Here is a 27586-nt window from a genome sequence, read left to right on the forward strand (position 1 = left end):
ACAAATGTTGGAGAGGATGTGGAGAAAGGGGATCCCTCTTACACTGTTGGTGGGAATGCAAGTTGGTACAGCCACTTTGGAAACAGTGTGGAGGTCCCTTAAAAAGTTAAAAATAGAGCTACCCTATGACCCAGCAATTGCACTACTGGGTATTTACCCCAAAGATACAGATGTGAAGAAAAGGGCCATATGCACCTCAATGTTCATAGCAGCATTGTCCACAACAGCGAAATTGTGGAAGGAGCTGAGATGCCCTTCAACAGATGAATGGATTAAGAAGATGTGGTCCATATATACAATGGAATATTAGCCATCAGAAAGAATGATTACCCAACATTTGCTGCAACATAGATGGGACTGGAGGAGATTATGCTAAGTCAAATAAGTCAAACAGAGAAAGACAATTATCATATGGTTTCACTCACTTATGGAACATAAGAAATAGCAGGAAGATCAGTAGAAGAAGGAAGGGAAGAGTGAAGGAGGGGTAAACAGAAGGGGGAATGAACCGTGAGAGACTGTGGACTCTGGGAAACAAACTGAGGACTTCAGAGGGGAGGGGGATGGGGGATTGCGATAGGCGTGATGGGTATTAAGGAGGGCACGTATTGCATGGAGCACTGGGTGTTATACGCAAACAATGAATCATGGAACATTAGATCAAAAACTAAGTATATACTGTATGGTGACTAACATGGCATAATAAAAATTATTATAAAAAGAAATTTAAAAGTGAACTACCGGGACTTCATCGAGATAAAAAGCTTTTGCACAGCAAAGGGAATAGTCAACAAAACTAAAAGGCAGTTGATGGAATGGGAGAAGATATTTGCAAATGACATGTCAGATAAAGGGCTGGTGTCCAGACTCTATAAAGAATTAATCAAAATCAACACCCCAAAAATAATCCAGTTAAAAAATGGGCAGAAGACACAAACAGACTTTTCTCCAAAGACGACATACAATAGGCCAACAGACACATGAAAAAAATCCTCAACATCACCCATCATCAGGGAAATACAAATCAAAACCATAATGAGATACCACCTTACACCAGTCAGAATGGCTAAAATTAACAACCCAGGAAACAACAGATGTTGCTGAGGATGCAGAGAAAGGGGAACCTTCCTACAGTGTTGGTGGGAATGCAAGCTGGCGCAACGTCTCTGGAAAACAGTATGGAGTTTCCTCAAGAAGCTAAAAATAGAGCTACCCTACAACCCAGCAACTGCACTTCTAGATATTTATCCAAAAGATACAAAAATGCTGACCCGCGGGGCACATGCACACCAATGTTTATAGCAGTGATGTCCACAATAGCCAAACTATGGAAAGAGCCCAAATACCCATCAACTGACGAATGGATAAAGAAGATGTGATATATACACACAATGGAATATTCCACCCACCAAAAAGAATGAAATCTTGCCATTTGCAACGACATGGGTGGAGCTAGAGTGTACTATGCTAAGCAAAATAAGTCAGAGCAAGAGAAATATCAGATGATTCACTAATATGTGGAATTTAAGTAACAAAACAGATGAACATAGGGGAAGAGAAGGAAAAAATAGAATGAAATAAAAACAGAGAGGGAGGCAAACCATAAGAGACTCTTAACTCTAGGAAGCAAACTGAGGGGTGCTGGAGGGGAGGTGGGTGGGGATGGGGTAACGGGGTGATGGGTATTAAGGAGGGCACGTGATGTAATGAGCACTGGGTGTTGTATGCAAGTGACGAATCACTGAATTCTACCCCTGAAACCAATACTACACTCTATGGTAACTAACTTGAATTTAAATTAAAAAAAAATAAAAAGGGGCAAGATTACTATTTTTAATGGGCTTTTCTTTTTGCTTTGTAATCTTCTATTTACAAAAGTCATCATTAGTGCACACAGGGGCTACCCAATAGCACAGACCCTTCAGGAGAGTTTAGAAAGGAGCTCTACAGGTCACACCAACAGGTTTTCAAACAGTATTTTTCATTATTTGGGCCAGTTTTATTATAAATTTATTTTAGAACTAAGAACCCTTTTTTGCTTAGTGCTGGTATGAAGTGTCAACTACCTAATCGAACAGGCCAGCGGACAGAAACCATGATGCTGGCCGTGGTCCTGACCCCTCTCTGCAGCCCCTGAATCAGGCTGTGAGAACAGCAGGGTCACTCTGATTCTCCGCAGATATGAAGTATAAAAGTAACAACAATCATTTCTCTGGAATTGTACGATTTTCATAGCATTTCTCATTTCACATAGAAAAATGCAAGGAAGTAAGAATACTGTTAGACATTTTACAGATGAAACGGAGGCGCTGAGGGATGAAGATACCTGCCCCAATCCACACAGTCAGTTTTTTAAAAATCTGTCCTTTTTTATTTTTAGGCCAAAAGGTGATGCTCTTTTCAAGTTGCTTTGCCTGTGCCGATAAGTTAGCAGATCTTCATTGCATGTATCTGTTTCTGGAGCTAGTGACTAGTTTCACTTTATAGTTTTACAGTTTTCATGTTTTCCTATAAAGAACACACAGTCCATAGCAATGACTTTTCAGTTTTCAGAAGGAGTTAGCAAATTGCAGGAGTTTCAACAGAGGAGCAACCAATGTCATTCTTCCACAGTATTGTTTTTGGTGGTTACTTTTTCCTTTTAAATGTAACATGTGAATTAACAGGAGAGAAAAAAAAGAATACACTTGTTTCAACACCTGATTGTATTCAGCAGTGATTATTTTACTGAATAACGTGAAATAAATGACAACCAAAAAAGATCCATTCACCATGATTCACCCATTGCTCAGAACGGTTCAGATCTGTGGTCACAGCCTGGAAGTCATGGTTTTTAATAGCATCCTCCACCGGTCACAGCAGCGGGCTGAAAACTGAAAAGCCCCATCACATACTTCCCCAGATGGTTTGACATCAAAGAGTCACAGCCCACATGTCCTCTTGCACTTGGGAAAGGACTCCTGGCTCTTTAAGCATCGTAGGGTCTCATTTGACCCTTCACTTTACAACCTTGAAGGTAATAGGACTATGGTGGCGGCGGAGGCGGGGGGTGGGGAGCAAAGACCAGAACACCTCTTTTTAAAACTTTCACCCCAGATCTGTTTCTCTGTCCTAACACCTGTGCTTAGCGATACACTGAGACCCTAACTGCACGGCTTCAACAGGGCACGTTATCAGTTTGAGAGGAAAATGCTTTGAAATAGGGTCCGGCCTACAGTTGAGGTTGGGAGGACGGGGTTATTTCCTTTCCAGGGGAAAGCTATCTACTTTAGATTAAAGAAGAATTAGAGCATTCTCTGCTTTGATTCTGACATCAGAAGTGCAGATATTTGGAAAGTGCTCTAAAACAACTTTGATTATAAATGACAGTGTAAACTTCTAAAATGATATCTTGGCTTTGAAACATTAGGTTGTATATTCTATTTTATCAGTGAGCCCAAACTTTTTTTTTTAACTAGAGTAGTGCTTGCAGGCAAGATTGAGTAAAATCTTAATTCTTGAAGTTTTTCAAATCTTAAAAAAATCTCTCCTCCATGAAGACAAACTTTCAACCATATTATAACATTACACATTATACCTCAGTCAGACTCCGTTGTCCTGGTAGTACTCTGCCATGGGAAAAATAAAATCCCAGAATGAGTTTTTCTAGAAGTATATGATTCCATCCCCACAATTAAGGGAGCCAGGATAGCTCAGATATCAAGATGGAGGTTTCTAAAAAATTTCTTCTAAAAGGAGTACTACTAAGTCAATAACCTTTTTTGGTTGCTACCATATATACAATTAGTATTGTATATATTACTATTACTGATATACTATTACTATGAAACTATATTCATATCCAGGTCCCCTGTGTCCAGAAACAGCAACACATATATTTAAATACTTTAAAAGGGGACTAGTATTCATTAGATATATTGATCTTAAACATGAATCTGAAAAGTATTTTTTTTCAAAGCTATGCTGACATGACTACAATCAGTCTGACAGAAAAGTGGAGAAAAAGTTTCAAATATTGGCTATTTTGAGAATACAACTACAACAGTCCCCAGTAGCTGCCTAAGTGTTTTTAGGGGTTAGAGGAATTTAAATATTCAAATCTGTATGGCCCCTAAGTTTTAAAATGCTTCTATTAATAAGGTATAAAGCCAGAACTCAGGGTCACCGAGTATGAATTAGAACTCACGGGGAAAAAATGCCCGAGCGCATCGCTCTCCTCCCACACACACATGAATTCAGTGAAGGCAAATTGATGAAAAATCCCTAGGTCCCCTTTCTGGCTGTAAGACCCCAGTAATTTTCCAGATTCTGCTCTCCTCTTAGCAGCCCTGCCTGGACCCCAGGCTGCAGAATGTCTAAAGAACAGATTTGGCAGAAAATATATACTTAAGGGCATTCAGGTGCAAGTTAAGCTAGATTTTTCTCCTGGCGTCCAAGGGGACCCCATCACATCCTATAAAGCTATATTAGGGAAAGAACAGTTTATGAACTGTTTTGGGGAGGGCCACTTCATTTTATGCTGTTCTCACCCTTCCCCTCGACCAAACACTCAAACCATATAAATCGTTCCTTCTTAGTGTGGAACAAAGCAAAACAAAATAAACTGCCCCTGGTGAATAAGCCTTCCGACAGTCAGGCTCACTTTATATCCTAGCTCAGGGGTCGGCAAACTTTGGCTGTAAAGGGCTAGAGGGTAAGGGTTTTAGGGGCTTTGCGGGCCCCTACTCGACTCTTTTGCAACGACTCAGTTCTGTTATTGTACAGCAAAAGTAGTCAGAAACTAGGATACGTGAGCAAATGGGTGTAACTGTGTCCCAATACAACTTACAGAAACCAGCAGTGAGCCTGCTTGGCCTCATGGCCATAGTCTGTCCGTCCCCGCTCTAGGTAATAGCCACATACGGTGCCTCTCCCGAAAACTGCCAAGGGCTTCCCATGGCTCTAGCCGGGTTCATGCCTACTTACACAATATTTAGCTCTCTGAGCGCAGAGGCGTAGCTGGGGAAGAAGCCTCCAGGGTGACCTGAGGAGTCAGCATTTATCCACAGCTGCAAATCAGCATGATCAGAGATGGATGGGAGCCTGGAAGGGCCTGTTTCTCTTTCATTAGCAAACCCAAGCATGTGGCTGGGCCTGGCTTTTGCTAATCCTGGAGCAGCAATCAGGAGCTGAGGATAATGGTCATTCTGGTGCTGGGGTGGCAGGTGTGGAGGCAGAGAAAGGTAATAAATCATGGGCAATCTGGTCCCTCCGCAGCCTGAAAGGGTCCATGAGGCTTCCCAAGGCACTGAAAACAAGTCAGTGCTCAGGAATTCACTGCTCAAGTAATTGGGCTTAGAAACTCGGAGGTACATTTGCTCAACACGTGGCCAAATACCCCAAAACCAAAACCAGATGGATGGCAGTTGTGAAAGCAGCAACAGCCAAGAACCAGAGTTTCCCACAGGTGGAGGAATTCTTGCCCATCATCTTCGCCAGCCCTCTCATGTTACCGGTCAGGAAAACAAGGCCCAAAGAGGGAGGGGGTAACTCGCCCAGCTAGTCTGTGGAGAAACCACCAAATCTTAGCCATTTTGACTTTGTCTTTGCTATTTTCTCCTCAGGAATCTGAACTTCAAGGGGGTTCCCTGACCATATCAACACTCATATCATGAGATTATGACAGCTAAGTACCTGGTTACCCTAAAGACGAGTTGTATGTTGGGATGTAAATGATCCAGAGAACATCTGGAAGTTACTGAGGGGAACAGGTGCCTCTCCTCACTGGTTTAATGTAGGTGACAAAAACTGCACAGGGTAAAGCATTAAATGGCCGTCTTCCCACGAATATAAATGCTGGTCTCTCATATTGTATGATAACATGGCAAGGACAGACTGGGAAGTTCTTAAATCAAAGTTAGCATTGATCTGTTTCCCTCCTAACAAATCAAAAGCAAATGTTATCCTCATATCTTTGGTGTCTGTCACATAAAGGATCCCTCGCGCAATGAAGGCGTTGCCGGCCTTGGCTTTGGGGTACGTGGTATTGATGCGTTGTCCCACAGAGAATGTCCTCTCATCCAACTGGGCGACAAGAATGCTCGAGCCATCCACACTTGAAGCATAGATAATCCAAAGCCCCTTTTCATCCACAGCTAAATTGAAGTAAGTCTTGGAATTTGCAAAGAGGTATTTTCGATCAAAATACAGGGCATTTTCAAGCTTCAGAGTTTGGGATGTTTCTTGGCCAAAATCAAATCTGAAATGTGTAAAAAGGCAGATAGGAGTCAGCGTTTTTGTGGACAATGGTGGTTTTATTCGTGACTATCCTCTATTAAACCGGGTGGGGCCTGGGACTCTGCATTTCTAAGTTTAGGTCTTGCCCATTCTAGTGGTCTACCCACAATGCTCTGTGCATCAAGGATGTCAAGGATGGTCACTACATGTGAGTGGCCGCCTGCGAGCCACGTGACCCCAGGAACATTCCTTACCCTCATGACTCCTCAAGTGTTTGCTAACCTCCTGAAACGCCCGAAGATTCTTAGACCTGCAGGGGGCCTTAAAAAAGGATCTAGTCCAGTCTTTGCTTTTTACAGATGAGAAAGGAGAAGTGACTGGCCCGCGAACGTAAGTAGCCAGAGTTTGAATTTAAGTTTTCTAACTGCAAGTTTGGGGGTTCTTCCTCTACCCCTGCTGGGGTTTTAAAGACAAACACGTCACAGCAGTCTAAATGAAGCGGGAAATCGCCCGCCGAGAAGAGATGTAGCAAAGTCAGTGTGGTGAAGTCAGTTTTCTCGTCAGGAAAGTGACTGGATAACTCGACCTGTGGCGTGGACTCCCCCTGCCCTCGGCTCTGGAGGCTGTCTGATTATGCAGACTCCACGCCCAGACCAGATCAAAAAAGCCGATAGTGATCCAAAGGTTACCTAACTCCAGGAATGAAAATTCGGGAACGTTAGGCTAGAAGAGAAGAAGAACACAAGAGGGTGCCGTTGAGCAGCAGAAGAAACGGGGACAGCGGGACTGTGGCTGGAGCCTCACAAGCTGGAGGCCAATTAGGAAACCCTGGAGCAAGCGGTGAGAAGAAGCCAGAGGCAAGCGAGGGCTGGAGAAGAGCCTGCCTGCCCAGCTCAGCTCACGGGCTTCTCCAAATGCCTGTGCTGCCAGCGCTCTGGTCCTGGTGCCTGGCGGCTGCGTTTTTCAAAAAAGCACACCTCCTTCGCAGGCGAAACGGGGTCTAATTCCAGCCTGCCCCCTGCCCCGCCACCTGCGGCTGGCAGAGAGCAGGGCTGCAGGACAGTCCTAAGCAGCACATCACACGGGCTAAGCTTCGTTTGAAGCCACTCTTTCTTGGAGTGGCCGATCCTCTTTCTGGGGCTCATTCACCCCAGAACTCCCTCACCACCCTCACCCCTAGGTAAACACAGCCCGGGGGCAATAGGGAGGAGAAACACATGAGGAGAAAGGGCACAGGAAGGAATGTGTCTGGGGAGTGCTGGCTTCTAAACAGGAGGGGGGCTGGTTGCTGTTTTCTGTTAGCACGAGACTCTCCAATGAGGTGGACAGGGAGATGTTGCAGTGATGGGGGAGCCGGGAAAGGGGGATGAGAGGTCAAGGGGCGGACGCTTCCAGCCACAACTAACGTGTGTCCCCAGCCTAACCCACACTCCAAGGCCAACAAGGTTGTTGCGGCTGGGCCTCATAGAGGGGAGGGGGGTAAGGTGGGAGAAGAGGGACCCAGTTTTCCCCCAGATCCTTATCTCTTGTTTGGAATGACTAGGACCATAGCTTTCATCATACTGGCATTATTTCAGATAGGACTCCCGCTAGAGGGCTGCAGGGGCCCTGGTCTATCCTCTCATTTTTACTGAGGACCTGCGGACCACAGGAGGTGGTGTCTTGTCCAAGGCCACGGAGTGAGTAGACAAAGCTGGAAGCTGACCGAGTTCGCTGCTTTCTTGATTTGCCCAAGATGACCTGCTTCTGTCTCTAAAACCCAGAACTTGGTGTCTTCTTCAGCCACAAAGACAGAATTTAGCAGTTCTTTTGGGGAGCCAGGAAGACTTGGCTCAGTCTACCCAGGTGGCCACCTCCTCCCCGCTGGGAGAGCAAGGGGGAGGAGAGGTGGCCTGGCCAGGGCTCCATCAGGACGACAGATCAATCTAAACACAAAGGTGCCTGACTTTGCCCTGTATTCAGTCTTTAGTCTTCAGTGATCTGAGCTGTGACATGAAATTCTTCACACCGCAAGTTTTTCAGAATACAACTGACTTCAGTGATGCCTTCCTGACAGGGGAGTGCTAGGTTCTGCCTGCCTCTTTTTTCAAAAGATAAGAAAGCTGCAGCCCTTATCCCTCCAGATCTACTTCTCTCTGGTTCTGACCTTACTCTTGGTGTCCCCACCAGCAGTATGGCAGACCCCAGGCCGGGGCTGGGTCATGGGGCTCACTCACTGTGTCCTGTGGTTCATTCGGTCAGCAAACCCTGACCGACCCCTGTGTGCCAGGCTCTGGGGCACAAAGATGAAGGAACCACGGTCCCTACCCTTAGGCAGCTCTCAGATAACTAAAGCACCACACAGGCGCTGTCTGGGATGCGTGAGGAGGGCATCTGTGGCCTGAATGCCTCACCTCACTATGGTGTCGGAGCCTCCTTTGTGGTAGTAGAGCGAGTTGTTGTGAACGGCGTGCCCGCAGCCATGGAAATAATACGGCAGGTGCACGAGTGTGTAACTGCCATTCAGCAGTGAGGGCTGGTCTTTGAACTCCTTCACCCTGATGCCTGCAGGGGAGAAGCCAGGGAAAGGCACAGGAGTTAGTCGGGAGGAGTTTAAAGGACGAAAGTTGAGAGCGAGGTGTCTTGCAAGGGTCCGTGTCCACGTTGGAGTCTCAGACTCCCAGATTCAAAGGCCAGTTCTCTTCTCTGGATTCCTGAACCGTCCTTCAAAGGTAGAAGCCACAGAGTTGGCTTTGCCCCTCCCAGGACAACTGTATGGCTCCCTCCCAGACCACTCTGGATTATTTATAGCCTCTTCTATCAGACTGACAGAGGCCTGTCCTGGGAACAGTGAACCCTTGGCGCTTCTGCGATCCCCTCTGCCTGTTCCTGCCACTGCTAACCGAGTGTTCCTCTTTCCTTCTGAGCCAGAGTCCTTCTCAGATGCTAACCTGGGCCGTCACTGAGCCCTGATGAAATGAAGCAGTGTCTCAGCAATCGCTCTGACCAGTGAGTGTGGCCAGACCCCTTCTGGAGCGAGGCTACTGCTACCACCGCTGGCCATCCCTGACCACGTCTCTGCGGGACCGCACAACCGGGGTCATGCTTCAAGGCAGTATGCCTGCAAGCAGGCACTTCACCTTGTCCCTGGGCTCCCTGTCCAACAGATCTCTAAGAAAGATGACCAAAAGTGCCCTCCTTCAAGAAAGATGGACGGTGCACAAGAATTTGACATTTCTTCCATGTTATGGTTTTGGGCTTATAAGGCTGTCGGCATAATGCTATTTGTTTCCTTCTGGATCCTTTGCCTAAAACTGGATAAGCTACACTGGGAGCACCCTGGTCCTGCCCCAGTGACCTGAACTGCAAGGCTCATCCCCAGTGGGCTCAACTGAGAAAAAGTGTGCTGCCCATGCATTCGTGCTTTGGAAACAAAGAGCAGTTCTGTGACACCAGTCGGCAGGTGTTTCAGACACACAGACATAGAATGAGCCTGCAGGCAGGCACCCGATGGAGGGCACAGCCCCCGCACAGATCTGCCTCCTTGCCAAGGGAAGGTACCTGAGAAGTGTTCAGTCACCCAGATCCGCTCATCACTCTTGTTCGCAGACTCTCTTATCCACGTTCCAAATGTCTCTTTAACTTTCAGGACTTGTGTCGGACTTCCGATGGAAGCGATCATGGATTCTACCAAAGGAAGAGAAAGGAAAATCACTCATCTACCAGCTGTGACTTTAAGGCATCCAGTTTCTGAATTTCAAAACAAGAAGCTTTGCTCCACGTACCTGCTGGTGGAGAATGGTGATCCCCGACCTTCTCATCAGCTTTTCCAACCAAGGTGCCATCATTCGGTGTAGCGCATGTCTCACCTACAACGACAGCAATCAGAGCAAGCGCAGGCACTGCAGTGAGATTTGTGTAACTTCAAAACTGGCACTTTCCCCACTTCACTCCAGGCTCTAGTCCTATAAGCATCCCTTACAATAGGCCCACCACATTTTTTGGTTGCTTGCTTTTAAGCAACAAGTCAAATACTTCCAATTCCCCCCACCCCACTCCACTCCCACCCTCTGTTTGGGGAGTTCCCAGCAAGCTTTCCCTAATCACAGTTGCTAAAATAATGCAATCCCAAGAGAATGTCAGTCAAAGGGAAAAAGTGGCCTGTTCAAGCCCTCAGCATTCTGGGGTGGGGGAGGGGAGAGCTGTACTGGCACTTTCCTGGCCCCTCTGGCCAGGTGGTATCACTATCATGGATTGCATTTTCCTGGAAGGATTTATACCTTCAGGGAAGCTGATGGGACCTCATGATAGGGTGGCCCCCTTTACCTTGTCTTCCTGGACTGCCAAAGGGAGGAACCACAGAGGAAGAAGGAGCCCGGAGATGTTTGAGCTCCCCTCCACCATTTCCCACCTGCATCTGCTTGAAGGTCGGTGGGACATTCAGGTCCTCAACAGGTGGCTGATTCACAGTTAGTTTGAGGCTATACCTCATCCTACCTGGGTTGCAATTGTTCCCTTTAACAGATGGGCTTAATTCAGACCTTTGGTGAGGAGGTGTCCAGGGTTGGCAGAAGCAGGACAGAAGGGAGGAAGCCAGCCAGTGTGAAGACAAAGGGAGTGGACTGGGGAGAAGGACCTGGTCTGGGGCAGGATGGGGCAAATCAAGCTTTCTGGACTTCAGCCCACTTGCCTAGACCAATTCTGAGAGGTTCAAATCACCCGCTAGTTAGGAGCTAGGGGCACCTCCATTGTCCCAAGGGAAGCTCACAGGTTTCTTTATCAGTAAAATAAAGGGCAGGACCCCCTGTACTCTAAGCTTCTTTCTAATTAACATAATATAATAAAATAAAATTAATTATTTAAAAAAAATAATAAAAAATAAGCTTCTTTCTAAAAGCAGGATGAGCCTGTGTTTCCCTGAAGTCCTCCTGTCCTGAGGAGAGCAGTCCTGGGGACAGTGTTATGACTCCCCCACATGCAATCCTGCTGCCTCTGAGTTTCATCTGGAGTTTCTGTTAAGGAACGTGGGTTTTGTGCAGGAAAGGGACAGAGAGACCCTCCTGTTCTTAGTCTGAAGAAAAGGCTCTCATTAATTCATGTTGTACCAACCTGCTTCTAAAGCTGTGGGGGCAGTGGGGGCTTAAAGAAATGGAATTGGAGGAGGAGAGAAGGCCAAGTTCAGATGCAGGATGCCTGGCAACCGAGGACTCATTTCTAGAAGGCAGCGTGGAAGATTACGGCCTCTCATTTCAAGCAGTTTTCACAACCCTGAGGCCCAGCCCCTGCTGACCAGCCTCTTAGTCAGAGGGCGAGGCAGGGGCGGGTCCTTCTGCAAGCACCCGTGTCCTGGCTGACACAGCCTACGGTTTGGGCAAACCGGGACTCTGCAAATGCTCAGGTCAGACTCCCCTCCCTTCTCCTGGGCAAAGGGCCCCACTCAGCTCATTGTCAGAGAGCAGCTCAGCAAAGAGCTGGTGCTAACAGAGGGGGTGGTGCTGAGCGCCAGGCAGAATCATAATCAGGCTCCACTGACTGGGGGGCGGGGGGGTGACATCTTTGAGAGCACAGATTCGCCCACTCTGACTGCTGAGTGTGCCCCTCACACTGTCTTCCCAAAAGAAGAGGGCACTAAACAGAACGAAAGAGCGTTTAGGGAAGTGGCAGTGAAATCCACAGCAAGTGTGGAAGAAACTCCAGGCAGGATCCTCCTCTCTGTTTGCCACTGAAGTCACAGCATCAAGTTGTGCCTTCTCATGGCCTCAGCAGGTGAGTAGGTCCCAGGTCACCTCCCTGGGGAGAAGGTCAAGCATCACCTTAGAAGTATTTCTCGTTAGGATGGCCCTTCATTTGTAATTAGCTTTCAGTCCCATGGCCACCTCTGTCACCAATTGGCCCACAAACAAGTCCTCTTGGCCTTCCAGAGATCAGGTGTCCCTTGCCCTTGGTTGGCTTAGTCTCAAAGTGTGAATTTCCATCTCTGAAAGGAAGATGCTCGAAGAGCAGAGTTTTAGAGCCAGGCAGGCGTGAATCCCAGCTCTGTCACTTACTAACTGAGTGAACTTGGGCAAGCTACAGGGCTCCTTGGTGTTTCAGTTGGGATCTGTAAGTTGGTGGCAATATCGATTCCCATATTGTGGCACCGCTGGGAGCCTCCAACAAACTAAGCACTTAGCACCGTGCCCCGCACATGGTTAGCACGCAGAGCTTAGCGGTGGTGAGCGCAGAACCGTAGTACTGTGTCTCGCCAGCATCAGCCAAGCCCTTCACGCTCCCAGAGCAAATGGCTTAGCCTTTGAGACTGTTTCAGGGGAGAGAGATGGTGGGTTTGGCAAGGAAGAGGAATAGTCGGGATAAACGGGGCGGGGGGGGAGGGGGGAGAAGGCAGGGAGGGGAGGGTATGGGAGGCCCAGTTCTAAACCTGCTACAATTTCTCACCCCCAGGGCAGAGTTCTCAAGCAGCCCACCAGCCTGGAGCAAGGGGGATCGCTCACTTTAGGCAAAACCTCCACCCTCTGTTTAAAAAATCTGGTTGCAAAGCCTGGGTGAAGCCTGAGAGTTTGGGATCATTAGCCAAAGAGGTGGGTTCCCTGGGAGGGGCTGGTGACCTGCACACTGGCCATTGAGCATGTTTGGCTGCCGAGGGCCTTTAGGTCTTCTGCTTCCGGGCGGTCCTGGAGGACCTGGAGGGCCCGGGGGTCCGGCGGGGCCAGGCGGACCTTGGTCACCTTTGGCACCTGGTGAGAGAGAAGGGGGTGGGGAGAGAGATTGGTTCAAGAACCATAAACAGAGATGGGTTTCTCCCAGGGGAGAGGAGAATGAGCAGCTCCAGGGAGGATGGCTGGGCTCCCCCTTCCCAGACCTAACTGCATTCTAGCACTCGTCCGCGCAAAGCTGAGGAAGCACCCATAGCCGGCGCTGAGTTCCAACTCTGTGCTGGGAACTGTGCTAAGAATTTTACAAATCTCCTTCCCGTTGTTCTCCCCACCCATTCTGTGAGATGGTGTTAGTAGCCCCTCAGTGACCTGAGTCTTGGGGAATTTCAGTGCTTTGCCCAAGCTCACAACTGGGAACAGAGCTGGAACTCAACCTCAGGTGTGTCTCGCGACAAAGCTCATGCTTACTTCTCTGGCCATGTGGAAGGATCTCAACCTTGACTGCTTATTAGAGTCACCTAAGGAGCTGTATTACAATCTTCATGCTGGGATCCCACCCAGAACAATTAGTTCAAAATGATGGGGAGACTGGTCGTCTGGATTTTTGAAAGCCTCCTCCTGGGAGCCTGCCCAGCCTATGACCTTGGGCAGGCAGCTGAACCCTCTGAGCCTGTTTCTTCATTTCCAGACTGAGTCTCATCCTCCCTGTCTTGCCCTGTGAGGAGCCACTGAGGTCACTGGCGTGAGTGCACTCACTTTCGATGGCCAGTGTGCATGGGTACAGTCCTTTGCAGGTGCTCCTGCCTGGAGCCATCAAGGACGCCATGAGGCTGGACCATTTAGCCCTTTGGTTCTACCCTCCTGTCCTAAGCTGACTGGTGATCTCAGGTCTTATTAGCTGCCTCTTCTCGGCCAGACCAAATAAGCCCTTCCAGTCTCTCTAGAATGGGCAAGCCAGGGTCACAGAGGCTAGCGGCAGGTCCAAGCCCACTCTGAAAGGGGCAGAGATCTGGCGGCAGGGCAGACATGAGCCCTCCTCATATGCCTCGTTTGCTGTCTGGCCAGGGGACACTCAGCTCTGCCCAGTGTCTGGCATTGGGATATACTCAGGGCGGGTGCTTTTCTGCACAGCTTGTCGGCACCCCGCACTTGCTAGGTAGTGTAGGAGAGCGCGGTATCTGGCATGTGCGGATTCCCATTGAACTGGGTAGAACATGATCTCATATTTCCAAGTATATTCACTTATGTGTGTCCTGTCAAATCCCTTCTTAAGTGTTCTGTACTTTGCATAGCAACCTCCCTGGTTAAGAAACAAAACATGCGAAACATAATTTGAGCTTTGGGCTTAGCACAGTACCTGGCAAACAGTAGGTGCTCAACACATTTTGAGTGGCTAGATGGGCTAGACGGGCGACTGCTTCCAGGTCCTTGCTCCTGACTTATCATCCTAGCTTCGTCAGGACAGATGTCCTGTCTCACTCACTCTCATCTTCATAGTCCCAGCTACTAGCAAAGTCTTGAATTCATAAATGGTGTTCTTTGACATTCACAAATATTTATTGAATGCATAAGGATAGTTATGTTTTTATGAAATAAGTGGTCTCTGAAGTACTGTGGTTATGAAATTCTTCTGCCTCTTCCTCCTCCATGACCGTCAGCTGTCACCTGCTCTTTCCACCATGTCTTTCTGTGGTTTGCTGTGCTTCTCCACCTGCCACCCCTCCCAGGTGCCCACTGTCTGCTCTGAACCCGGGCTGGAAACCAGAAAAAGGAGATCAGCAACCCATGTTTGCTCCAATTCCATGTCAAAAGGCTTAGGATAAAGATCTGAAGATGACCCTACCCAGACTGTGAAGAAAATGCCTGAGATTTCTGTCAGTTGTCCCCGGAAGTATCTTAAGTTGCTTACTTGTCTTGTTCTAGATTGTGCTAGACTTAAGAGATATTTGGAAAAAGGAAGTTCCCTTCATCCTCATTCAATCTAACCATGATGTTTAGACTGGAATTATCTAAACTACTTATGCTTAGATCTCAGATTTGGTCTCGCCAACATTGGGATAACACGCATGGTTTTCTCCTTTTTGAAAGCACATAACTCTAAAACATGCTGCAAAGCGGATGGGCACAGAAAGCAGATAAGGAGAGAAGACCCAAGCAGCCTTTCTACTAAAAACCAGGCCGGTTTCTGGCCCTGTTCATCTGAGAGAGCGCCCAAGTGCCAGCTGCTTACCTGTGGGGACCACATCATTGGACACGTCCCCTTTGTCTCCTTTGTCACCCTTTGGCCCTGCTGGGCCCTCATTTCCAGTCAAGCCCAGCTCACCAGGGTCTCCCTTCTCCCCTGGAGTTCCTGTGGCTCCAGGCAGCCCTAAGGGGAGGAAAATGATTTATTAGCCTGTAATGTAAGAAATTCTGGTATACCACTTTGTAATACTGTATGTTGTACTTTTAGGGTGAAGGGGCTTCAACAACCAAATACCTAACACTTTGTGACCATTTGAGGACAGCGGCATGATATAAACTCATTAAAGACTAGTATTTCCAGGTGGTTCTTCTGAATATTTTAGGGACCTTTGGCTGGGCCAACAGGTTGGAGAGAGGAATGAACCAGAAAAGGGGCAATCACAGCAAGAGCAGAAGGAAGGTAAGGCCTGATCCAAAGTCTGCCACCCCGGGAGGACGGAGCATGCAGAGGGGTCTGTGTGGCGCCCTGAAGGGTGGGTGTTGTCCGCTGCCTTCTGGGTCTCTTCCTCACAACATATGGGGTGGTGGGCCACTCCGTCATCCTAACTCTCACTGTAGGGAAGCTGGAGCTCAGGCTCGCAGTGCTCATCACTGAGGCCACCAGGTGAGCAGCAGAGATCTGATTCCGTGCTCTCTGTGCATTCCAATGCAAAATGCTCTTCATCAAAAGAGCAAAATGGGCAAAGTTGCTCTAGCACAGCGTTAAGAGGGACGGTGATAGTGCAAACAAAATCCGCAGTGGGCGGACGGTCTGCCTCTGTTCCCGGGGAACCATAACTGCAGGAATGGCGGACCTGCCCCTCTCAGCTAGACACGGGCAAGAGTCTGGGCAATGGCCCTTCTCAGCAGGGATCATGGACCACACAGCATTCTGATCTCTGGGAGGAAGGAAGCAAACTAGGTGCATGATACGACTGCCCTGGTCCCTGTTGGCAGGTAGTTTCCAGACAGCAGCAAAGGGAGTGGTGCCCGAATAGAGCCTCACAATTTCCCCGAGGTGAGGAGACAAGAGCCAGAGTCTGGGGAGGTGGAGGGGGCTAGGCTTCATGAGACAGAAGGAGGTTGTAAAGATGGAGCTCTGGAGAACTTCAGAGGGCTCTCCTTGGGTCTGCAGGGCGCAACTCTACAAGGCAGGGCAAGAACAAATAGGAAATTCCTGTACAACTCCCCATGCTTGCCCAGGGAAAGGGCTTCATTCTCACCAATCAAAGCAGAGAGATCTCAGAAAATGACAGGACGATATTGGATAAAGTTCTTGGAAGTCTTGTCTCAGTAGTGAGGCTAAATTAGCCCAAGAGTCAATGCTGCTGTAGGTCCATTATAACTGAGGCTAAAAACCAGCTTCAGGAGTATGAAGCAGAGCTGGAAGCAGTTTTGCTGCCAGAATGGAGTCCACGATTTGAATTGTTCAGTGAATGTCATGTAGCACATCAACGATTTAAGAAAGAAAAGGATCGTATCCTCTCAGCAGATGCACAAAAGGCATTTGTAAAATGTAACACCCATTCTTAATAAAAATTCTCATCAAGGAAAAAAATAGAAAGAAACGTCCTCAATCTGAAAAAGGGCCTCTCTATAAATACCTTTTGCTAACCTCATCCTTAGTGATGAAAGACTAACTGATTTTCCCCTAAGATCAGGAACAAGGCAAGGGCATCAATACTCATTTCTTTTATTTCACACAATACCAGAGGTCCCAGCTAGTGCAATAAAGAAAAGAAAAAAGAAAAGAAAAGAAAAGAAAAGAAAAGAAAAGAAAAAAGAAAAGATTGGAAAGGATGGATTCAAATCATCTTTATTTGCAGATAGCCAATTGTTTTGTAGAAAATTTCATGGAACCTATAAAAAACTACTAGATCTTCTAAGCACCCAGGGACCCTGGGGCCCTGAGAAGGAAAGGGATTGCCTAATACCAGGCAGAGGTATTGCCAGATATGAATCTATTAACACAGTCCCCTATCTGCAGGACCCACATGCTCATTTTCACAACAGCTTCCTGGAGATACTGCTCAAAGTGACAGATTTCAGGCAACAGGGAAGAGCCAGAGGCATGTTTTAGTGCAAACAGACCTTTAGTTCCCCTCAACCTCTATAACCAAGAGGGCTTAAGATCCAAACATTTTCTTTTCTAATTACCCTGCCAGTCCCCAAGACCCCCTCTTTTTTTTTTCTTAGACTATTTGTTTATTTATTTGGAGAGAGAAGAGGGGCAGAGGGGGACAGAGAGGAAGAGGGAAAGAATCTCAAGCAGATTCGGCACTGAACATGGAGCCCAAAGCAGGGCTCAATCTCACAACCCTGAGATCATGACCTGAGCTGAAACCAAGAGTCAGATGCTTATTGGACTGAGCCACTCAGGTGCCCACCCTCCCCATCCCATGTTCCTTCTTATAGGCTCTGGCTAAGTGACCGCCCACAGCCCCTTTCCTACGCTCATCAACTTGGCTGGTCCCCACTCTCCAGTTGTCCTCCCTCCAGATAAACACTCCAGATTTTAGGATCTGCACCCACCTCCTCCCCACTTCCTACCAACCCCCTAGGATTCCAAAATCCCTGTCCCAAGAGAATCCGAGAATTCGGGATTGGAAGGCACCTTGGAGGTCATTCAGATTAACCTCCCGTCGTGGCAGCCTAGAAGCCTCTCTCCACTACCTGATTGGCTCTTCTCAAGCCCTGTCAGCAGTGGGGAGGTTAACACATCCCATCATAGACAGATCGCACTGGAAGACCCTGTATTGCCCTCAGAGGCAATATTCCCCAAAACCTACATCTGCAGCTCTTAGCACCTTTCCTTTATGCCGGGGAAGTGATACACACTCCGGGACATTTGCTCTTCCAAGTTCAAGGGACCCTACACGGACCACCCCCAGGAGGACGGCAACGAGCTCAGGAACCTTCAAGTGCTGTTAGACGACGCAGCGCACAAAGCCGTGTTCGCTGGACTTCAGCCAACCACAAAAACCGCATCTTTATGAAAACCCTGAAATGCAGCTGCGCGGGGCACCTAGAGGCCCGGGTTTCCCGCCTCTGCCGGTGGCCGTGCCGGGTGGGCGTGGCGCGCTGCTGGAGGGGCCGGGGACACGGTGGGGGAGGCCATGCACAGGAGCAGGGGCAGCCCCTCCGTGGCGGGCACGTGCTCGGAGTGGACTCGGTCACACGGACGGCGAACCGCGCCTGTGGGGAGGGGCAGGCTGGGGCAGGCTTCCCTCGCAGCGGCCCTGAAGCCCCGCGGCCCCGGGTCAGCCCTGCCCACGGTCGTGAGGACAGCTTGCTGGAAAGTGGCGCACTCCCTCAAGAAGAGCCCTTAATCAGGGGCCTCTGCCTAGGAAGACGTCCTTTTGTCGGGATTTTAAATAGGCAATCGGGCACATTATCCGAAGGACACGAGGCGAGAACGTTGCCATAGAGCCGGGCCCACACAATGCGCCGGGGATAACCGATACCTTCGACAGGTTTCACACGACCCACGTTCCGCAGCGCTCGGGGCAATGGTGTCTTCTAGTTCCTTCGGGGTTTTCTCTTTCAGGCGTTTATTCTAGTCACAAAGAGCCTCTGCATCAGCCTCCGATTTCCCCTCCACTCCTCCCTCGTGTGCCTTTGCTTTCTCCGGAAGGTCCTGTGTGAGACCGGGAAGTGTTCACACGGGGAGGCGGCTGTGGTCCTGCTGACACTCCAGGGCTGACACTCCACCGCTAAAGATATTAAAGACCTTTGCTGAAGAATGGATTTTGACTCGGAGCTGGGCGCGCATGGTCATTTTTTCCACTTCTGTTAAGGAAGGGTGGGGGTGTTTTGTCTCCATAGAGTCTGTCTTTCTCTCATGACCGGTGCCTCCGACAGTTTCCTCTCGTCCCACCCTGGCCGTGCCCTGGCCCCCTGGCCCCCTGGCCGTGGCACGTCGGAGGTACGGCACCGCCCAATCCCACTCACCGGCGGAGGTCCCTCGGGGGGCACTTTTTTCCCTGGCCTGACTCAGAGGTGCCGGACAGCGCTGTTACACTGTGCGCATCTTGGCCCCCCGCACAGTGCGTCCCCTGTGAGTCCGGCAGGCTTCGAGTCAGCGCATTCTGCAGAGAAGAAAGGCCTGATTCTGCTCGCCCGCCTCGTGTTCTAGGAGTGGCTCTCTGCTATTTTCCTTCCCCAGGGGCGCCCACTCAAAACAAACTGTCTCACCAGCTTTAGAGTTGGGGATTGCATGATGTTGCTGGGGTCAGCTTCAGCATCCTCGCGGTAGGGGGTGGGGGAGGATGGCTTATTTTTGACGGGACCATCTGTCACTGACGGAGGCAGGGCTGCGAAAGGGGGCCAGGGGGTGTCATAAAAAACCCGGTCCCAAGATGGGGATGAATAAAGAGGAGGGCATTTATTTCTGTTGCGTGAGGATTCGATTTTTAGAGAAGGCAATGCAGTATTAACTCAGTGAGGCAGCGAGAGACAGATGGGAAAAAAAGCAAATGCTTGGTTTTGAGGCAACAGAATGTCAAACTTCATAGAAGATGCCAGTTGCAAAACCGACCACATTTAAGTCTCTTTAGTTCTTCTCTCCACATCTAAGTTGGTGTTTTCAAATGAATACAGGCATTTCAACTTAGATTTCCCTCTGGGTTAAAATCAAGTTTTGGAAACAATAGTAACACCAGTAGGGCACTCACTATGTGTCAGGCTCTGTTCTAAGCTCTATTTAACTTTCTCATTTAATCTCCTAGATGACCTTATGAGGTTGATACTACTATTGTTCCCATTTTACAGAAGAGGAAACTGGCACAGAGTGATTAAGTAACTTGCCCAAGGGCGCACAGCTACTACCGGCAGAGCCAGGACCCAAACCATGCTATCAGGCGCTGGCTGCAAGCTATTCCACTGTTGTTCTCAGCACTGCCAAGGTCAGAAACCGAGGGTTAGCTCCGGTACTTCAGTCTCTTGGAAACAGTGGTCAGGCTAGAGCTCTATAATCCGGTTTCATCAGGTTCTTCATCTCCTCAAGAGCCCACAGGGGCTCCCTGTGGCCTCCTGCAGACATGCATCTGGCCAGGGTCCCCTCCGGCATCCAGGGGCAGTCTCGCTAACAGTCCCTCCAGGCTAGGCCTTTCTCTTCTCCCCCTGCAACGCCCTCCACGGCTCCCCTCTGATTATTTCTAAGATGCTGATCGCGCTTCTTGTCCCTTACCCTTAGCCCTACTATACAACCCATCTTCTACACAGGGCCCTATTTGTCCATTACGTGCCCAGGGAAGCTCTGCTTTCTCTTCCGGCGGTATTACCTGCTGTGCAGGATAAAAAGTTTTCAGATTGGAATAACCAGCTATTGCTCAATAGCTGTGTGTAAGATACGGCTTCTCTTTCACTGGACGGGAAGCCCTCACGGACAGAAAGTACACTCTATGCGTCTCATTCACGCACGCACGCGTGCATTCTTTATTCGTTAATTATTTAGTGAGCCTCACCTGGGCCTGGAGAGAGCTGGGCCAAATAATAGAATATATAAGACATGGTCGCTCCTTCATGGACAAACACTAGAGCAGAACTATTTAAAAACTAGAAATCATGTTAGAGTTGTGGGAACCCGACCTCCTCAGTCTACAGATGGGACCAAGGCTCAATGGTGAAGTGACCCATCCAAGGCCTCAGAGCCGGTGGGGGACCGAGGCAGGTGCTCCCGGGACTCCTTCCACTGCCCTCCTCCGCCTGGAGAGGCACAACATCCACTCCGCCTGCCTGCCAGGCTATTCCTCACTGAGCTGCAGGCGTCTCTGAAGGGCTGGGGGCCTCCCAGCCTTCCCCGTAAGACTCAGCGTCAGGCTCAGGCTGGAGGGGTCCTCGGCCCTACGTCCTGCAGGAATTAATGGCACCAGCTCCCAAGGCCAGGCCTCCTTCCCGTCCGCTCCCGCTCTGTGGCACCTCTGGGGACGTGGCTGTCACAGCTGGGGGCCAGCCCCTCCAGCCTGGAAGCTCAGTGTGTAAGAGCAGCGGTCCAGGAGTCAGAGACACTCCTCCACTTCTGACCTTTGCGACAGTGGACAAGTTATGTCCATTTGTGTCAACAGTGACTTTATTGTCCCCCTTCGCCGGGTGTTCCGGGCCCTGGAGTTTAGTTCTAAGCAAGATAGACATGGCTTGGCTGTCATGGACCTCCCATTCTCCCTAGGGAGTCAGACCACCAGTGCATCAACAAGCAAACGCAAGGAGAGGGTTTCTGGGAAGGGATATGTGTTTTGACAGAACAGAGAATGTGACCATGTTGATGAGGCAGGGGCTAGACACAGAGGTGGGGGATGAATTTGAAGAGGGGTGACAGTAGAGCTGAGACCTGCACCAGGACTAGCTGCAGGAAGAGCAGGGAAAGAGTATTTCAGGCAGTGGGCACAGCACTGCAAAGGTCCTGGGGCAAGGGTGGGCTTGGCCTCTTTGAGAAACAGAAAGATAGGGCTTCTTCATCTGGAAAAAATATGGCCAGCAAAAAAATCCATCTCCTTAAGGTTGTTTTGAAGAGCAAATGAGATAAGTATAGAGAGTACTTGGTACCAGGCCTGACAATAGATATTAGCTATTTGCATGCTATTGTTCAGAGGAGCACTGCTAGAGGGCATAGTCCAGCCTGAGGCCTGTCTCTGTGGAACACAGGCTCTTTTTCCCATTTTTAGAAACAGTACTTGTTGTCCCCTCTTTCTGGAATGCACACCCACTCCTCCTCTCTCCCACCCCTGCCTGGCAAACCACCATGGATACTGAAACTCCTAGCTGGAATCACGCGTCCTTCTCCACAGTCATGACCCTGGCCCAGCAGGTCACATCCTGTGTGAGACCCTGCAGTGCCTTCCTGGGAGCTAACCAGGAGACCCAGACTACTAGTCAGAAGGCTCTGGAAGGGCCTCCCTTCCCCCAGCCACACCTGTCGGGCTCTTGTGGGTGCCATGCACTCCGCCTGGGCCGCCCTCTGCCTGCTCACATCCTTCAAGTCTGACCTCAGACTTCACCTCCCCGACCCTCTCTCTCTGTACTGTATCTCTTAACCCCCTGCTCTCTCCTCCAAACGAGTATCTCACATCGTGATTGCAGATGTATTTGATTATCGACTGTTAAATTCCACATTCCCACCAAAGATGGAAAGTTCCAGAATAGGGGTTGCATCTGTTTTGTTTCCCCACTGGCGCTGGGAACCTATTCAATAAATATTTGCTGACAGATGTTCCCACCCTCTCCTGGTATTCTTGCTACTCAGGGCCTTTCTTGGCGTCCTTTGCTGGCTCATCCCCCTCTTACTTGGTCATTAGACGTTGTTGCTTCTCAGGGCTCAACCCAGGCCCTCCTCTCCTGTTAGCTCCCTCCAAAAGTGACAGTGCCCATGCCCACATGCCCACTGGCTCAGGGGGCCCCCTCACGTACACTCTAGCCCCAGGGTCTCCTCTGACCGTAGACCTGCCTGCATCTCCAAGGCCCCCCCGACATCCCTCCTGGACGTTTCAAGGCACCTCGAACTCTGCACACGCCATGCTGAGCCACACTTGTTTCCCCGAACCTGAGTTGATATGGGGCTCCTCTCCTCGGGACAGAGCAATCATCAGGGACAGAGATCTCAGAGTCGGTCTTGGGGTCCCCCCCCTTCTGCCTCAAATCCACCCACCCCAGGTACTGCTGATTTCCCCCCAGAATATCACTCAGCTCCACCACATTCCCCATCCCCAGGCCTGCCATCCCTTCGACCTGCACGCTTAGTAGCTTCTGAACTGCCTCCCTCCTTCTGTCCTTGCTCTCCTCGGGTGATCTCCACGCAGCAGTCACAGTGTTATTTTGGAAAAGCAGACCTGACCTTGTCACTCTCTCCTACCTGAGACCCCTCAGTGGCTTCTCAGTGCTCTCAAACAGAGCCCGGGCCCCCTGACCAGCTCTCATCTCTCCTCCCTGCAAGAACACTGAGTGCCAGGCAGGGTGTGCACCCATCGTAGGGTGAAGGAAGGAAGGAAGCAAAGGAAGAAAAGCACAGCTCCAGGGTTTTGGCCGGATGACCGGGTCAGAGCCCAAGCTGGCCCATGGTGGAGCTGTGCTTTCAAAACCTCTCCATAGAGCCAGGCTCGTCAGACAATCTTTGTGTTTGTACATCTATGATGGTGTTAGTCCCCCCTTCCCCTGGCCTGTGGCAAGGACAACTGCCTGGGCCCTTAGTGACTCAAGTTCTCTGCTTAACCTTAGTGGAGGCTTCTTGTTCTCATGCTGCTGACTCCTGAGGCTTTCTGTGCTGGGAGACAGCAGCAGAGGACGGTCTGTGTCCTTGCTGGAGGTCCTGTGGCATCTCCAGGAGACCAAGGATTTGGTCCCCCTCCCCTGACGAATGGACCCTGACCCCCCTCACTGCTCCACTGCGGCCCCCCTGCCCTCCCTCGGCATGGGTGCAGGGGGATCCTTTCCTGGTGAGGCAGGGCAGCTCTCCGTGTGGCTGCCAATGCTCCCAGGTCCCTCCGAGTACCAACCACAGTTCTTATGATGCCAGGGCCAAGCTGACTTGGCCGCTGTCTCTCTGGCTTCGACTCTACCACATTCGCTTTGCATCCCCCCTGTCCAGCCGCCCTGGCAGCCTTGCTGTTCCTCAGACCCTGTGGGCACTCCGGACTCACACTCTGCTGGAGCCCCCGCCCCCGGTAGCCCACGGCTCCCTGTCTCCCTTCCTCCAGGTGGTTGCTCAAAGGCCTCCTGAATCCGCAGTCACCCTCATCGCCACCCCTGCCGCATACACACACGGGTCATTCCCTCTCTGCGTTTTCTCTGTAGCACTTAGCTCCGCATAACAGATGATTCTTTCCTACTTACTGAGTTTGTTTATTGTCAATCTGCCCAGCCTGGAATGGGAGTTTCATGAAGGTAGGGATTTTGTCAGCCTTTTCATTTCTGGATCTCTAGCACCTAGAACAGTACCTGCCACATAATAGGTCTTACAGAGATGAATGAACTTTTTCTGTCCTGGCTTCCCTGGGTCGTGGGCTACATATCAAGCACACGTCTTCAAAGCCAGGGATCTGTAAGCTTTTCGAAAATCACCTTTCCCACCTCCTCCAGACCCACGCTAGCATGGTGGTTTCCTCCCCCTCATAGACGGCTCTCAGAATACTCATTGCTGAATCCTCAGAAAAGGACTGGATTACATCTCTGGGGCCTTTCTGGGATAAACCAAATGTCTGCACACTGAGGGCCATCATTATTCAATGCCCATGCTCATTTATAATTATGATTATTATCTAATGTGGAAGGATCCGTTACTGCTCCATAATTAAAGCTGGGACGGCTAGCCTTGTGAGGACTGAGCTGACTGGGACCGTGTGGACCCCTCTTCACAGAGGCTGCCCCCTGGGAACAGGAGCATGTCGGCTTGGCCAAGCGGCAGAGCCACTTAACAACTTTCTCCCTTTCCACTGGTTCTCACTTACAGTGCTTCTAAGAGCAGAGGTGCTGGAAGAGGGTACTGGGCCATTTGGAAGAATGTTCTAGTAGTTATTCTAGCCCAGAGCCTGTCTAGGTGAGTTGGCGCCGCAGAGCTAAGAGGCTGGAAATAAACAAGACGGTTTGGTCGAGTTGGTAGGGTCTGCAGTGGCTCAGAGCCAGGCCTTCTGGAAGCCTCCTAGGGAGTCTCTCTGCCCCCCCCCCCACACTGGCGCCTCCACTGTGCCATGTGCTGGCTCTTGCCAGCTACATCTTCTAGGCCTGCTCCGTGGACATCCCAGAATTGGTGCTCAGAGCCCCCTCAGAACTTGCCTACCCCGTCCTACAGCCTCCCGCCAGGCCCTGCACGAGCCCCTGCCTCTCACTGCTCCCTGGACACGTCTGACACTGATGTTTCCAGGGCTTTGCTCGTGGCAATGCTGCCCCTCACTGCAGAGCAGCGGAACCTCTTCGGAGACACCAGCCACAATGGTGTCATCATCCTGTGATGCCGGGACAGGAGACGCCGGCCGCCAGGACCACCTAATCAGAGTGCCAGCCTAAGGGGGGGGCAGATGCTGCCCTGCTACCCAAATGGTTTAGCTACTCTCTAGCTGAGAACACCTAGGAGCCAGTATCAATCAGCTGATTTTCAGTCAAACACAAGGATTTGCTGGGCAGGAGGAGGCAGTGAGAGGACAGGGCAGGACTTGAGCCTCAAAACAACTTGGGGCGTCAGCACACACGGCCGTTACACGGCCCCTGGAGCATCCCTCCCCAGGGCTGCCTGCACCGGCCCATCCCATCCCTCCGTCTGCCTCCAGAGTAAGCAGAAGAGTGGGAATCAGTTCCCAGGGAGGCCGCTATCCAGGGAGATGTAAGCCTTTGTCAGGGTTTCACCCAAAAGCATGCCCTTGGCACCTCAGCGCACAGCGGCTTCCTGGCGAGAGTTAAAGCAGTCCTGCAGGCAAAGAGGAAACACTTTCTCCCCACTACATCCTGCTTGGGCCCATCCGAAAAGCAATAACTGAGATAAGCAACAAGAGAATTAACTAGAAAGTTGCCAAAATACCCATTTTTCCTCTTTTTCCAGTTGCTCCTTTTTCTCCTTTTGGGCCCTGGGGACCAGGCTGTCCATCTGATCCATTGTGTCCTGGTAACCCACCAATTCCAGGAGGTCCTGCGTCGAAACATGGGAAACAAGCACATTTAAAAAAATTGTCACTGAACTTAACATGATTTGCTTTAGCCAGTTTAATGGATAGGCATCAATGCCTTTTCCAGATCTTCTCCTGCCTCTTCCCTTCTTTTTCCACCTTTGCTGCACCCCCCCTCCCAAAGCAGTGACAGATGGGAAATGGTAATGGCAGGTTCTCAAGTGGGAAGGGACAGGAGAGCTCATGATTTGGGTAGAGACAAGGAGGTGGATACACTCCAGATTCTTCCCCCTTTCCCACCTCAGTCCCTTCTGAGTGATCCTGGGGAACTAGCCCCCCACAACCTCCCCAGGAAGTAAGGAAATCCATGGGCTCTTACCTGGTGGGCCAGGTGGTCCTACAACAGAAAAAGAAATTTAGATGATAAAGCATGGCTGGAAAGAAGTGAAGCTAGCATCACAACCCCCAAATCAAAGAGCACCTACCCCGTCTTAGTAAGTACTAACCATCTACTGGCCCTAAGCAATCACTCCACGCCTTTTATTTAGAACCCAGCACATTCACTCAAAAGATCCTTAAAAGCAATTCAACACTTTGCCAATCAAAACCACTTCTGCTTAGGTTTCAATGGATTAAGAATAATTTCTGAGTGGGCTTCACCATAGATTCATAAATCAGTCATCTCTCAAGCAATCAGCTTTACTAAATGAGGCTTGGTAAGAACGCAGGAGGGCGCTAGTGCAGCCCGGGCCCAGATAAGCATCAGGAATTGGTGGTGCTGTCATTGCAGGGCTGAGGTCTGGCTGTCGTGAGAAAGCAGTCCCAAGAGCTCTCATCCAGCCGACGTGTCTCCTCCAGGCCACCCACGGCGATTGAGAGCAGGAGCTGATTCTCAGGTCTCTATTCTGTTGCACAAAATGGCCTGAGAACAATTGACGGCCCAGATCGGGTAACAAACACCTTGCTTAGTGTGTAATTACCCAAGGATCTAAGGGGTTCAGATGAACCATTTACACAGAATCTCGCAAAACAATTTTGCTTCCACAAATAGGAGAGTCTCATTGTCAGTTATTTTGTTTAAGCACTCAGACAAGCCAATGGGTTTATAACATGTGCAGCTGAGGTCCTTCTGTTTCTCCAGAACATATATGATGATTACCCATATTGGAGTAGAAATCCAAGTCTGTGACTTTTCAGAAGACCACCATTTAGTAAGCACTTACTGTGTGTACCACGCAGCAGCAATCTTGGTCCCTGTGTCTCTGGTGTTTACAATCTAGCTAGACAAGGAAGACACCCTGAAACCACAATGAAACATGAAGGAGAAAGCTACAGAGAAGCAGCCCCTCCAAGGGGTACTGGGGCGGTCTGGTACTCGGCTGTCTGAGAAGATGTCCAGAGAGGGTGAGCCTTCAGCTGTGGCCCTGACACGGCCACAGGGGTGAGGGCTGGGTAGCTCAGGTCAGGGGACCAGCAGGAGAAAAGGCACAGGGGTGGGAACTTCCATGATTCAGGGTGAGAGAAAGGAGGAAGATTGGCCAAGCGGGCATGTGTAGAGATGAGGCTGAGTCAGCACTCGGCAGGGTGGGTGTGGGGCAGCAGCATTTGAATGCCAAGAGGAGAGGTGTAGGTGGTGTCTGCCAGGCAGTGGGGAGCTACAGTAGGTCTTAAGTGGGGGCTGACACCGTGAAATCAGTGTTTTTGAGATCCTCTCTGTAGATGGAAGTTGAATACAATCAGGGAACAAGATGAGAGAGAGAAAGAGAGGTGGGATGGGGAGAAAACACCCAGAGGATCTTTGTAGTTAAAATGAGGGGCAAGGTTGTGGACAAATTGGTTGGTAACTATAGAGTTGTAGGGAAAACTAGAAATTCAAGAGGTATTTCAGCAGAAGAATGAGCAGGGCTCCATATCTGACTGGGTAGCGGC

The 27586-nt window shown here is 49.9% G+C and overlaps 1 protein-coding gene across 2 annotated transcripts in view; it reads right to left on the reverse strand.

The window, feature by feature from the left end:
• Nucleotides 1-1905: 1905 nt before the first annotated feature.
• GLDN (gliomedin) overlaps nucleotides 1906-27586 on the reverse strand; it is a 62204-nt gene continuing 36523 nt past the window's right edge. The window contains exons 3-10 of one of the 2 annotated variants that reach the window (XM_011226467.3): nucleotides 26037-26054; nucleotides 25573-25680; nucleotides 15079-15216; nucleotides 12801-12929; nucleotides 9981-10064; nucleotides 9757-9882; nucleotides 8610-8760; nucleotides 1907-6238 (exon numbers count right to left, since the gene is read on the reverse strand). In XM_011226467.3, the coding sequence (XP_011224769.2) occupies nucleotides 5761-6238; nucleotides 8610-8760; nucleotides 9757-9882; nucleotides 9981-10064; nucleotides 12801-12929; nucleotides 15079-15216; nucleotides 25573-25680; nucleotides 26037-26054 (1232 nt within the window). In that variant the 3' untranslated portion in view covers nucleotides 1907-5760. Of the gene's footprint in view, nucleotides 6239-8609; nucleotides 8761-9756; nucleotides 9883-9980; nucleotides 10065-12800; nucleotides 12930-15078; nucleotides 15217-25572; nucleotides 25681-26036; nucleotides 26055-27586 lie in introns of both variants that reach the window. The other variant, XM_034660983.1, reaches the window with a different exon arrangement.

The sequence above is a fragment of the Ailuropoda melanoleuca genome, chromosome 5 (genome assembly GCF_002007445.2).
Source record: "Ailuropoda melanoleuca isolate Jingjing chromosome 5, ASM200744v2, whole genome shotgun sequence".
Taxonomy (NCBI): domain Eukaryota; kingdom Metazoa; phylum Chordata; class Mammalia; order Carnivora; family Ursidae; genus Ailuropoda; species Ailuropoda melanoleuca.